The 14,228-nt window shown below is 42.6% G+C and overlaps 1 protein-coding gene across 2 annotated transcripts in view; it reads left to right on the top strand.

Annotated features, from left to right (window-relative positions):
* TRPM7 (transient receptor potential cation channel subfamily M member 7) overlaps nt 1–14,228 on the top strand; it is a 116,085-nt gene that overhangs the window by 76,258 nt on the left and 25,599 nt on the right. Inside the window, exons 24-27 of one of the 2 annotated variants that reach the window (XM_075897155.1) lie at nt 1,647–1,831; nt 5,272–5,404; nt 10,589–11,298; nt 13,321–13,394. In XM_075897155.1, the coding sequence (XP_075753270.1) occupies nt 1,647–1,831; nt 5,272–5,404; nt 10,589–11,298; nt 13,321–13,394 (1,102 nt within the window). Of the gene's footprint in view, nt 1–1,646; nt 1,832–5,271; nt 5,405–10,588; nt 11,722–13,320; nt 13,395–14,228 lie in introns of both variants that reach the window. The other variant, XM_075897154.1, reaches the window with a different exon arrangement.

Here is a 14,228-nt window from a genome sequence, read left to right as displayed (position 1 = left end):
GTAACTATTGCAAGCAATTACTATATTTATAGGACTGCATAACTTACAGGGATATTGTGTGTGTGCAACTGGCTAATTAAACATGTAACTAGTTGGGTGTTTAACCTAGTTTGCACACAGTCACAACACAGATGCATACCAACATATGTGCACTTTTGTCCCGTAGTTACAAAACTGCTGCAGTTTTAATAGAAAAATGTGTAGCTATTGAGCATGTTCTATAATACCTCTAACAACTGGTACATAATTATTGTAACTATAACTAGGCGGCTGTTTCTCTCCCAATGATTGCCAGTTAGGTTATGATGATTAAGTTTGCACAGAAGACTTATTCTTAGTGTATTAATGGAGGGATCCTAGAGATGAGAGGGTAAATATGTCTCCTGCTTTGCACTCTCCATGGCTTCAGGTCTTAGCATTTATGAGTCTCATTATGTAGGATATTAGATTTGAAAATAATAGGTCTTCTAAAACAATTATAAAATTGCAATCTAGTTGCAATATAACAAAAAGGACACATTTATCCCTGCAGTGTTTCAGGAAATCCTAGTCTTCGGTTGAGCAGTTTACTTGTTTGGTGCTCTTCTAAAGATTTAGTCCTAAACCAAGACACATGCAAAGCTTTTATTTAAAAAACAAAGTTTGGGCCCCCAGTGGACAGGGGCTGCTGCCACCTCATGTTGCCACCTCACGTTGCTACCTCTGTGTGAGAGGCAGCAGCATGGGATGGCAGGGGGCTCCCTGGGAGGGAGACCAGAGCACACTGGCTGCCAGGCCCACCCCTGAGGACTGTAGAATAGTCGTCTAACCACTACAATTTGATGTGGTTACGTGATTATTAAATTAATTGCTATCTAACATCCCTAGTTTGGAATGTGGGTGTTAGGGTGTGAGAAATTTTAGGTGCCTGATCTGGGGGCACTCACCTCAGATGGCTCTCCACAAGTAGTGGAGGCATAGCTGGGCAGCTTTGTGCTCCCTCCGCCTGCAGGCACCACCCACACTGTTCCCATTGTCTGCAGTTTCCTGGCCCTGGGAACTACAGAACCAGTGCTCAGAATGGGGGCAGAGCACAGAGCTGCCTAGTCACGCCTCCACCAGGAACAGCAAAAACAAGTTGCCACTAATGTGGAGTCATGTGATGTGAATGCTTCCTGAATCTGACATCTCAAAACTCCTCCTGTGTTCAGCTCCTCCCCTGTGCCCCATCCCAGAGCCCACACCTCAGCACCGCGCTCCCTACACACACACACACACACACACACACACACACACACACACACACACACACACACACACACACACACACACACACACACACACACTCTCTCTCTCTCTCTCCCCTCCCCCCCCCTCCCTCCCTCCCTCCCTCATACCCCATTGCCCCAATGTGGTAGATTAAAAAAAAAAAAGCTTTCACTGTATAATTTGTTCTTTCCATAATATAGCCTTCCATTGATGCACTTCTAAGTTCAATTTTAAAATTTAATTTTTTTGTCCGGTAAAATGAAAATAGTTATGTATAATCTGTACATTTCCTCTACATTTTGTTTTGTAAAATTCAGAATACAGTAATAGTTACTATCAGAAGCAATAACTTCTAATATCTTTGTGTTAAAAATGCTTGTATATTTTCCTCTCTTCAGCAATGTGTATTTACAAGTAAAGGCAATTTCCAATATCGTATGGAAGTATCAACGCTATCATTTCATTATGGCCTACCATGAAAAACCTGTTCTGCCTCCACCTCTTATTATTCTTAGTCATATGGCTTCCTTGTTTTGTTGTATATGTAAAAGAAGAAAGACAGACAAGACTTCAGATGGACCAAGTAAGAACAATTTTATCCAAGCAATTATTTAGCTTTACTTTTTTCTGTGATTAAAATTGTCAAGAAACCAGTACAGGTTGAATGTCCCAAATCTGGGACTTTCTGGTCCCGCAACATCTGTGGTCCAGCAGAGCCACAGATCTTGCTGGACCAAAGAACCCCAGAGGCAGAAGTAACGCAGGGAATGAGGGGGTCACGGCTGGGCCAGGCAGCATTTGAGGAGCCCTACCACCCTGGCCGAGGAGCCCCAACCCCGGCCAACGTACCCCTGGCATCAGTGGAGCCAGGCGGCATTTGGGGAGCTCCTGCCCTGGCCAGGGAACACCTAGTGTTAGTGGGGACAGGTGGCTGGTGAGTTCTGGCCCCAGCCGGGGAACCCCCAATTGCAGTGGAGCGATCAGCAGTCTGGCAGCCCCAGCAAGGAATCCTGGGAAACCCCCAGTGGCAGTGGGGCTAGCTGGAATCCCCAGTGGCAGCAGGGTGGTCCTAGCGGTGGGGTAGGACTGGCTGAGGAACCTCTTGCAGCAGCAGGGCCGGAACACGCAGCAGCGGCCAAGCAGTCCCCACCGGGAACCCTGGGAGAACCTGGGGCAGCAAGGTGGGGAGCTGTGCCGGGCCAGTGTTAGGGGCGCCAGCAGGTCAACCAGGAAGGAACCAGGGAGGTCCAACTTATAGTAACTTTTTGGTTACTATTCTTCATTAAAATATGTGGAGAACATACTATATATTTTCTTATTTACATAATTTACAGTAGTTGAGCTGTCATGCATTATGATAAAACAAATACCATAAAATATTTAAAATATTTATCATGGAAGTTAATTTATAAGTCTTGTATTATGGGACAGCACCACAACTATGATGTCTGGCATTTTCGACTATCATGTTACCAGTAACATTCTATGCCAAACTTTAGATTTCAGTTCTGTTTGTATCTATTAAAATTCTTCTGTATATAGCACTTGGGGTTAAAATTGATAAATTGAGTGTCAGAGACCTCTTTACTTTAAAACTAAATAGAAAGGTAATGGACAGCTAGGAGGAAAAAGCTTTCTGTTTGCATGAACTATGTGTAAGTAAAATAAAATAGTCCCTTGCACTATTCCAGTAGTTCTCAAACTGTCATCAGGGGACCACTAATGGTCCGTGGCCATCTTTCAGGTGGTCTGCAGCTCAAGCTCATGCCACTCTTCTCCCCATAACAGGGAGCCCATGCTAGTGCTCCAGCCTTGTGCTCCCTCCTCCCCCTGCATGTTGGAGCGCCAGTGCTGGCTTCACTCTGGTATGGGAGGGCAGTGAGAGCCCCAAGCCTCCCTGCTGGATCTAGCTCATGGGGAAGAATCAGAGCCACAAGTGACTTGGTATGCTGCTGCTCTCCTCCCCTGGCTGGGGGAACAGGAGATCATGGACACGGTGCGTGGATGCTTTCCCCACTGCTCCCAGTGGCCAGGTCCAGCCAATGGGAGCAACGGGAAGCCATTCCTTGCAGCCGCGCAGGGCATGAAATCAAGTAAGTGCCCCCCCTTCCCATCATGTCCAGATCCTACAACCCTACCTCTTTGCTGCCCTCCCTCCACCGAGACGCTGAACCTTCAGCCTGCTCCTGCACCCTCCCCCTGGCTGGACACACTACTCTCAGGCTGCTTTTGCACCCTCCTCGCAGCCAGACACACTCTACCCCCACCCTGTTCCTCCACCCACCCTTGCTCTTGCCCTCTTCCTCCTGGCCAGACACCCTACTCCCAGCCTGCTCCTGCACCCCACCTCCCACCCAGAACTCGCACCTGCACCCCACCTCCCACCCAGTTCCTGCATCGCTTTCCCACTCAATGGCAGCCTTGTCCCACACACTGAACCCCTTGTATTTGTTCCCATGCCAGAGCCTAGGGGGGTCCATAAAATACACTAACCCTGGAACTCCAGAAGAGTAAATCTGGCCTATGGGAAGCCCTGAACCTCAGTTCCTGTCCCCCTCTCTCGCCCCATGGAGCTGGAGTGCCAGAGCAGTGAGGTGTCTCAGTTGGGGGGCCACATTAGTGAGGGTTGGGGGGTTTTGAAGGGTTTTTTTGCTTCTCACTTGTGTGGTCTCCAACTGATTTTTCTATGGGTCAGTGGCCCCTAACCCAAAAAGGTTCCCCACCCCTGCCATAAATCAAGAAAACATTGAAATATTTTGTATTGGACATAAATTAATGTTTTACTTCATTTAAAATGAAGTTTGGTAAACTAACATGAGAATTAAAATGCTTAATCTGTTTAATAATTTAAATTAATGTTTCCTTTCTTACTGACTAAACCGTTCTCCCTAGCTGCAGCACTAGCAAAATGGCTCGGGCATAATTATGCAATCAATGGCAAGTTTCCATTAGCAGCTAGTGGTCCATGGAAAGGTTTGCATTGAGCCAGGTGTGCCCTGGGCCAAAAAGTTTGAGAACCACTGCAGTAGTCCATCCTGTTCATTGATTATTTTCATTATTTTTATATATTTCATTTTTTATTGTTTCTTGTTTAATTTTGCTAGTACAGGTTGGACCTCCCTGGTCCTGACACTCTACCTGACTGGTCCCAAATGAAAGAATTTGCTAGCTAAGGGGAAGTGAACACTGGTCCCTCAGCCCCAGCTCCAGCTGGGGTCCTGGTTCCTACCAGGACTCCTAGCCCCACCACCACCAGCCCTACAGAGCTCCCTGGCTTTGGCAGGGCTCCCAGTCGCTGGCACTCCTGCTGTCAAACTCCCGACCACTGGGGTTCTCTGGATGTTTCCAGAGGAGGGTGTCCCGGTTCAGAGAGATTCAAGCTGTACTAGTTCCTTGTATGTCGTGATCCAATTTTCCTATTTTAAAGTTGTTTTAAAAACTTTGACTTTATACTATACTATAGACCTACCCTCTCCTTCAATTCCATTTAGCTTTAAATAAATCTTTCAAACACATCTTACTTTTATGGTGTTTGGTAGGGTTGGGTACATTTTTTTCTGTCAAAAATGTGTTTGGAGAGTAAATTGGGTTTTCAGTTAAAAACATTTATTTCATGAGTGGTATCTGCTTTCCTTGGAGAACTTGAACTTTTGAAAAAAAAAATCAAAGTGAATTTACCACAGAGTACTGTGGTATATTATGGGAGATACTGTCTAGTCTCAGGGAGCCCAACTGAAAGAGAATGCTGGCAGGAGGCACCCCAACTACAACTCCCTCAGTGGAATTTCATAATTGAAACTTTTGGTTTCTGCTGGAATTTTTCAGATATCAATCTTTTCCCTCTGTTGAAAAAATTGAAGTTTTTCACCATGAGTAAAGCCCATTTTCCACCCAGTTCTATAGAACTGTGTAGCATCCTCTTTTACCCTATCCCATTGATCAACGTGGCTACTTATTTTAGGTATTCGTGATGTTCAGTAGCTTTCTCATCTTCAAATAATTGTTGTTTTCCTCTTTCTTTAGAACTCTTCCTAACCGAAGAAGACCAAAAGAAACTTCATGACTTTGAAGAGCTGTGTGTTGAAATGTATTTCAATGAAAAAGATGATAAATTCCATTCTGGAAGTGAAGAGAGAATTCGAGTCACATTTGAAAGGTAGAAAATTTATGTAGAAACTTAAAAATTTAAATAAAAACTTTGACTTCTTTGAGGCGTGTCCCTGTGGGTGCTCCACCTTAGATGTTTTCAGCACTGCTGCACTTTTAGTTGGCGATTTATGACAGTAGTGCCTTCTGTTGGTTGCGCATGTGGGCAGCTGGCACATGCCGTTTGTAATGACTACTGTGCCACGTGCAGCCAACCGACTCCTCAGTTCCTTCTCTGCTGCTGTTGGCCATAGTCGGAACCTGCATACTCTTTTAAAAAATTAAGGACATGCCTAGCTCACCAAGCTTTAAGCAGAGTCTGACATGTAGGTTGTCAATACCCATATTGGATGGCCATGCTCAGTGTGTGCAGTGCATTGGGCAGGGACACTCAACGAACAAGTGCCCTCACTGCAAGAAATTGATTGAGAGGACCAGAAAGGCCAGAGAACTCCAGCTTAAATTTGTCAGTGGATAAAGTGGTACGGTCTGCATCTGACCCCAAACACTCCTTGCTACCCAGGCAGCTTTTGTCTGTTGTGAGTTCTGAGAAGTCACTCCCTCAAGGGTGAGACCCTCAGATAATACAGCTGATCAAGCCAAAAAGTGTTCTCATTCATCCTCTAGGAGCGAGTCTCCCGAGAAAAGCACTCACATTTCAAAGAAATCAACCTTGGCACGGGCAGCACACAAGGCACCAGACAGCAAGGTTCCGGACATGTCCGGTACAGAGACTACCCGAGGGGCAAAAAAACAGACTTGCTCTAGCTCTAAGACCTCAACACATTCCAACCCAAAGTGAACTCCGTCGGCACCAACAAAGCAGCGGTCAGCATCAGCACCGAACTCAGTGATGCTTCCACCAAGCATATCTTTGGTGCAGAGTAAGCAGTTGGCACAGCCTCCTCAGATCAAGTATTCTACATTGTAGGCTCATGCTAAGCACCCAGCACCACCGGTGCTGAGCAAAAGCTCAGATCAATTAGCTAAGCCCCTGCCAGAAACTATACTTGCGCCGGTTCTGGCACTGAGCACAAAGGCACCGCAACAGTCCACCACAGTGGATCTCATAGTAACTTCAGTGTCAGGAACGCCATTGCCCAGTACATCTCATTTTTTCCCTGCCTGTGACACCATCAGGGTCAGTTCCTCCCCTGTCGCTATCCAGTGATGACAATGATTCCAGTACTGTGCACGCACCAAGTTCATTCGTCACAGAAGGTGCAGCATCCCTGTTCAGTGGCAAGCACTGCAATGGTGATCACCACTTTTACCAGCCCCTCCCAGCTAGCTGTACTGTGGGACCTTTAGGCTACATATAGGCTACAGCAAGCCCAGCCTCAACTGCAAAGAATCTCTGGAGCAAGGTCCCAAATGTCTCCTGCACCCTCTGCCACCGTCTCAAGAACAGAGGAGGGAGAGGAATAGGAGATAGGGGATGAGGAGTCAACACCAGACTCTCTACCACCACCCATATATTGTCCTCATTACCAGATGATACAATAATGCCTCCATTCCCAACCTAAGAAGATGACTTCAAGCTGTTCCAGGAGCTGTACAGACAAGTTGCGGATGCCCTGGACATATCACTTTTTAACTTGTCAGAGACCCAGCACAAGTTAACAAACATTTTACACGCCTTCCTGGCTGCTAAGGTGGCATTACCTATAAATGCCACTCTCATGAACTTGGCGAAAACAACATGGCAGACACCTGCCACTGTCCCAATGACCTGCAGAAGATCTGACAAAATATTATGTCGCACCACAGGAGGCAGATTCTTTATTCTCCCATCCAAAGCCCAATTCCCTAGTGATACAGGCTGTCAGCCAGCCTTAGAGAAGGGAGACTGGCTGTCCACCCTTAACCTACGGGATGCATGCTTCCACATCTCGATACACCCAGCACACAGACACTTCCTAAGATTTGCTATCCTGTGCTCGCCTTTGGACTTTTCACAACACCAATAGTTTTTTTCCCAGATCTTCGTGGTGGCCGCAGCACACCTTCGGTGAAGAGGAGTCATTATCTTCCAATGTCTGAACTACTGCTTACTGAAGGGGGTCATCTTTTCAGGATGTACTGTGACTCTCCCGGTCACAGTAACCACAGATGCATCACTATTAGGGTGGGGAACCCACTTCGGTCAACAAGTTGTCCAAGGCTGATGATCACCAGAAGAGCCCAAACTCCATATCAACCTCTTGGAATTCCGAGCAGTTCACAATGCCTGCCAACATTTTGCTGGCTTCATCCACGACAAGTCAGTACATGTACTTATGGATAACTTGACAACTATGTTCTGTGTCAATCACCAGAGCAGAGCCTGCTCTTTCCCACTATATTGAGAAACAGTACACCTCTGGGAATGATGCATTCTGCGCAATATCACCCTCAGAGCATTCTATCTCCCCAAGCGCAGAGAACTCCCTAGCGGACAATCTCAGCAGACTGTTTACCCTAAGCCACAAATGGGAAAGTAACCTGAGCATGTTGAGACTGGTGTTCAAATGATGGGGATACCCCACTATAGACCTTTTTGCAAACAACAATACCATATGCGGCATGTAATGCTCCAGAGCAGATCTAGGTCCCCAATCTTTGGGGGACACATTCACAATAAAGTGGGATGAAACACTCGTGTATGGCTTCCCACCACTGCCCTTGCTCTACAAGGTGATTCTGAAACTAAAACCGGACAGAGCCGGGATCATACTGGTAGCTCCAAACTGGTTGAGACAGACATGGTTCCCTTACCTGCTTCAGAAGATCCAAGCTTCTCCGTGGCACTTCCCTTCAGTTTCCACTCTCCTCACTCAAGATGGGGGCAGGCTTCGTCATCCCAATATCCAGAACCTTCACTTACAAGCATGGCTCATCGCTGGCTGACCTCTCTTGAATCAAGGTGTTCAGATGCTGTACAACAGATTATCTTAAATACTCATAGGCCATCTACAAGAAAGACATACATTTGTAAGTGGCACAGATTCACCCTTTGGTGCAGTTCACATAACCTCTCACTTTTGATAGTCGGTATTCTGGAAATTTTACATCTATTATCTCTCAAGTCGTCACAGCTCTCCCTCAGCTCCAGAAGAGTGCATCTTGCTGTGATTACAGCATTACACTCCACAATTCATGAATTCTCTGTTTGCACATCCCACAGTTAAACGTTTTATAAGGGGGCTATAAGACATGTACCCTTCAATCATAACCCCAACTCCAGCATGGCACCTAAACCTTGTACTCAGAGCACTAAGGGGGGAAGCCCTGCGAACCCATGGCCACATGCGCCCTGTTGCACTTCTCCATGAAAGTGGCATTCTTAGTAGCTATTATTTTGGCACACAGATTGGTGAACTGGGAGCCCTGATGACTGATCCTCCTTGTACCATATTCCACAAGGACAAGGTTGTCCTCTGGCTGCACTCTAAATTCCTTCTCAAGATACCTATGTGATTTCATTGCAATGAAACCATATACTTACCAGTCTTCTTCCTCACACCGACAACAAGGAAACCATGCTTCGCACATTGGATGTCATAGGCCGTTACCCTTTTACTTATAAAGGACCAAATCGTTCAGGAAATCTACCAGATACTCTATAGCTGTTGCAGAGAGATTACAGGACACATCTATCTCCAAAGAGAGATTATACAAATGGACAGCAGATAGTAGCTGTCTCTTATACTCTGTTTTTAACTTTGAGCCCCCCAACATCCATAAGGACACACTATACTAGAGCAATGGCAGCTTCCACTGCATTTCTCAAACGTACCTATCAGAGACATTTGCAGAGCTGCTACAAGGGCTTCGGCTCTCACATTTACCCAACATTATGCCATTGACTCTTAATCAGCTATGGATACATGTTTCGGACATGCTATATTGTCCACGGTCCATAAAGACTTACCGGGCAAAAACAGTGCTTCATAATCACCTAAGACGGAGCACTCTCAAGGACGCTTCTCAGAGAAAAAAGAGAAGGTTACTCACGTGGTACAGTAACTGAGGGTTCTTTGAGATGGTTGTCCTTCTGGGTTCTCCACCACCCACCCTTCCTCACCTCTGCTCCAGAATTCCTCTGTTTCTGTGCAGAGAAGGAACTAAGGGGTCAGTTGGCTGCGCACGAGCAATAGCCGTTACAAACAGCACGTGCCAGCTGCCCACATGTGCAGCCGACTGTGCACACATGTGCAGCTGTCTTAAATCTCTGACTAAATGTTCAGCGGCACTGAAAACACCTAAGGTAGAGCACCCACAGGGACAACCATCAAGAAGAACCTCAGTTACTACATCAGGTGAATAACTTTCTCTTATTTTTAAAACCCCATTATCAGGAAATGTTGTCGTTGCATGTACAAAGTATTCATGACTGTTTTGCATGACACTTTTTCTTGGCTGTGTAGAAATTATTACAAGACTGTTGTAGGCTGTCTTTATTTCTGAGTTGTAGAAGAGCTACTGACCTTTAAAGAGTTCTTCTCAAATGTATCAGAATGGGTGTCAACCAATAATACTAGGAAATGTGCTGGTTTGTGCATTTGTTCCTTGATGCCTATTTATGTACTGGTTAGATCTCTCTAATCCTGCACCTTCAGGACCTGACAGGTCCTGGATGAGAGATTTTGTTGGACCAGTGGAGATCATTTCTGGCTCCCTTGCTGCTGGTGCTACTGCCCCACCGGGCTTACCAGCTCCCCCAGTAGCCCAGCTGCACTGTGTACAGGGCTTCCTGCCTCCCTTCTGATCCTTCTCACTCACCAAGCTGGACTGCATTCTGGCCTTCCTAACTCTCTGCCCCACCAACCCTGAACAGCTGAGCTGCGCAGCAGGTTTCCCAGTTTCCCCACCCAGCTGAACTGAATCCCCTGAGTGCTGGGCTCCTGGGCTTCCCTCTGCATCGTGCTGGACTACTGGGGCGACCCATACCCTGCAGTATGCCAGGATTCTCTGATCCTGTGACATCTGTGGTCCTGCCAGACCAGAGTTTCCCAGGGTATAGAGTTGCAACCTGTACAAGTATTCTTTTTTCTACAAGTCCACTGAAATCAACTAAACCACCCTAAACCTTTTTAAATTAGAGATAATACATTTTTCCTTTTCCAAACTGGTAAAGTATAGCAGAAGTGCTTCTTGTTTATAGCTTGAGAACAAAAAGTTTACCTTTTTTTTTTCTCCCCCCCCCCCCAAGGGTTGAACAAATGTGCATTCAGATCAAAGAAGTTGGTGATCGAGTCAACTACATCAAACGGTCATTGAACTCTTTAGATTCTCAGATTGGTCACCTACAAGATCTCTCTGCTCTCACTGTGGATACGCTAAAAACACTAACTGCACAAAAGGCTTCGGAAGCCAGCAAAGTCCATAATGAAATTACGCGGGAGTTAAGCATTTCAAAACATTTGGCACAAAATCTTATTGATGATGGTCCTCTAAGATCTTCAGTGTGGAAAAAAAACATTGGAAATGTGTATGGTTCTTCTTTTCCACAAGGAAACCTTGAAAATAATGCTTTATTTTGTAACATTTCTATGCACAATGAAAGAGAGATCCAACATCAGACAGTTGATCAAGATTTAGTTACAGTTCCTAGGGGGGAAGAAGTAAACTTTCAAGAGGCAGGTTCCTCAGGCAGTGCCTTATTTCTAAGTGCTGTTTCTCCTCCAGAACTTCGACAAAGATTACAGGGTGCAGAGACCTCAAAATCCATTAACAAAAATAAAAAATTAGGCAATTCATCAAACAGCATGCCACATCTGTCTTCACCAACAGCTAAACTTTTTGTTAGCACTCCATCTCAGCCGAGCTGCAAAAGTCAGCTGGAATCAACAAACAATGAAGCTGCAGTTTTATCTAAGGCTACAGAAGGAGATAATATTGTAGAATTTGGCGCATTTGTAGGTAAGTATAACCAAATAAATAGTGAATGTCCTGAACTCATTAGTAGCTGCTCTTATCCTCTTGCTTCTGGCTCTGCTTGCCTTGCTTTCACCCAGCCTTGTGTTGAAAGTGGAGGATACGTTAATTGTGGTTTTATTCATGATGACGATGACTCTAATGATTACAACTGCAGCAGCAGAGCTGATACACATGATGAACAGTTCTCTGAGAACGGTATCCACAAGAAGCTACCTCAGTCATCCAGCAACCAAGCATCAGCAATAAACTGTGACCCAAATGGTGGTTCACATGAAAAACTGAAGGTTAAAGATGAAGTTTTCAAAAGCCAGCATGTTCAAGCAATGGAAACAAAAAATAGAGATTTAAATTCTAACATCATTACAGGACTTCTTCAAAAACTATGGACCAAATCGAAACCACAAGGTTTGATTTATCAAGAATTGTATGATATTTGGGGTTTGTTCTGGTTGTAGGTGACTTTATTCTATCATTGTGCTTTGCTTTTTAAACCTTTCTATTTTCTCTAAATTGTATGGCTGTTTAACTTTAAAATTATAATTTCTTTATAATTCTGTCACATAGACAATATTTTTCAGACCGACATTGGACAGCTATTTATGAATAACAGTTTCTTAATATTATCATTTCTACAGCTCAGTTGAACTCTAGTAGCCCTAAGTTTAAGGTCCCGCTTTTTGCCCAAGTAAAAAATATTGTCTATTTTTTTTAAAGAGAAATTGCAAAAGATTTGTTTTGGCTAATGGAATCATGAATAAATATCTCGTGGTAACTGTCTCAATCTCAGGGATCCTTCCTATTCTATCCTCATCAATACTTCTGTGACCGGGATCTACCACTGTTCTTAATACAGTAATATTTAGAAAACTTTCCAAAGTCTCTCTTAATTCACTGTTACATGCTTCTTCAATTTTTACAGAATAGTAAAATGATGCATGTTCTTATTAGATTATGTAGACCTTTTTTGATTAATAAAACAGTGGCAGATTCATTTAAAAAATAGGTGTTGGTATACTAACAAAATATTGTAAATTAAGAGTCCAAATACTTAAATTATACCCAAATACAACTGGAGGATCATAGTCTTAACCTGTCAAGCAACTATGCAAGTGTTATCTAGCTAAAGCACTTTTTTCCAAGTAATAGTGACTATTTCAAGTTACGTTTAAGTTCTGTTGCCACAATGTTTAGATGTTAACATCTTTTGAACTTTTAGATTGGTGGCAAAGCATTTAATTGTGTAATAATTAGCAGGTTCATTACAATACAGAAAACCTTTATATTACTAGTTTGTGGTATTTTTAAAAACAACAAAGGATTTGAAATCTGACTCTATAGCTGAATCAGGTCTTTAAAGCTAAACATATCACAGCACAAATAAAGCTGAGTTCTCAGTATACTTATTTACTTGAGCCATGCCTTTATTAAATGGCCCTTTTGGAATTTAGAATATACTCTTCATCCATTATAAATAAATATAAAATATAATAGAAATTCAGATGTGGTGCAGTTATATCTTGTCAATCAGTTATGTTTTTCATATAAAGGCATGCGCATTGGTGGAATTCTGATATTTTCTGTAACTATTCGGATGAAGTGTATATTTTAAAAACCTACCACAAGAAAATCTTCTTTTTCTATATTTTTCTATTTATGTAAAATAGACTCAGAATATCAAATAAAATTGTATATGAAGGTTACCTTTGAAACTATCTAATTTATTTTCTTGAAGTAGTAATTTTTTTATATTGTATGAATTTTATTGTTGTGGCATTTTATACTTTTTAATGTAGGAAATGCAACAGTTCCTTATCTCTACTAACTTCTGATTTATATCCATTTACTTCAGAGTTCTTCATTATAAGTCTTTCTCAATGAAAACACTAGCAGCATTTATTACAGTTTCTGTTCCCAGCATAATAGAATATCTGGCATGTTCCAATTTTTTTTGGTATTTATCTTTGATACTGAATACTTTATATTTTTCAATTTACTGGGTCAAAGGTCACAGAGACAGCATGGAGTTACGATTTAAGGAGTCAGCGATTAAAATTAAAGACAAAAATGGTAATATTGAGGTAAGACTAAAATCTTTACTTTTAAAATGCCATTGGTAGTGGATATTGACATCTTTTTCATGTATAGTTACTTTATAGTAATTTTTTGAAAATGTGAGAATAGATTTTTGGCAAGATTTATGTGAAAAATTTACTAACAGTCAATAACAATGCAACCATAACTATGAAAGTATGTTGCTGCAAAATATGAAATTAGTAAAATGTAACAGGATTTGATAGTATGTAACTTCATAGAGGCCACCATTAGTCTAGCCATTAAAGTAAATTGAAAAATCATACTTTCATTTTAATTAGAATAATATATAGATTCCACGGCCAGAGGAAATGGTTGTGATTATCTTTTCTTAACCCTGTATAATACAGGCCATACAATTTCCCAAAAATAACCCCTGGAATGTATCTTTTAGAAAAAGCATCCAATCTTGATTTATTGCATTATCAACATATACTATATGGTTACAAAATGAATCATTGCCCATTTTAAATTCATAACTTAAAAGCAACTGCAATATTTAAGATTGAAATTAATTGTAATCTTGTTTTACAACTTGTAAAATAAGGTGACATATTATAATTCACTTCTTATGGCAGTTTCTATTAAAATTGTTCACACTACATTCCAAGGAGAAAATCTTATTTCTGAATTATCTTCATGATTAGGTGGTTATCTTTGACTGATCTTGTGATATACACTTGCTATTAAATGATGTCCTTTTGTACTGAGCTAGTCAAGAGTATTACTAAAAAAAATTGAACTGAATACTGATATAAAATGTGCATCTGTTTATGCTACTGGAAATGTCCACTTTAAATAGTCAAGACTCAAGATATAAC

Source organism: Pelodiscus sinensis, chromosome 14 (assembly GCF_049634645.1).
Source record: "Pelodiscus sinensis isolate JC-2024 chromosome 14, ASM4963464v1, whole genome shotgun sequence".
NCBI lineage: Eukaryota > Metazoa > Chordata > Testudines > Trionychidae > Pelodiscus > Pelodiscus sinensis.
Note: the sequence above shows the minus strand (reverse complement) of the source record. Positions and strands in the feature narration are given on the sequence as shown.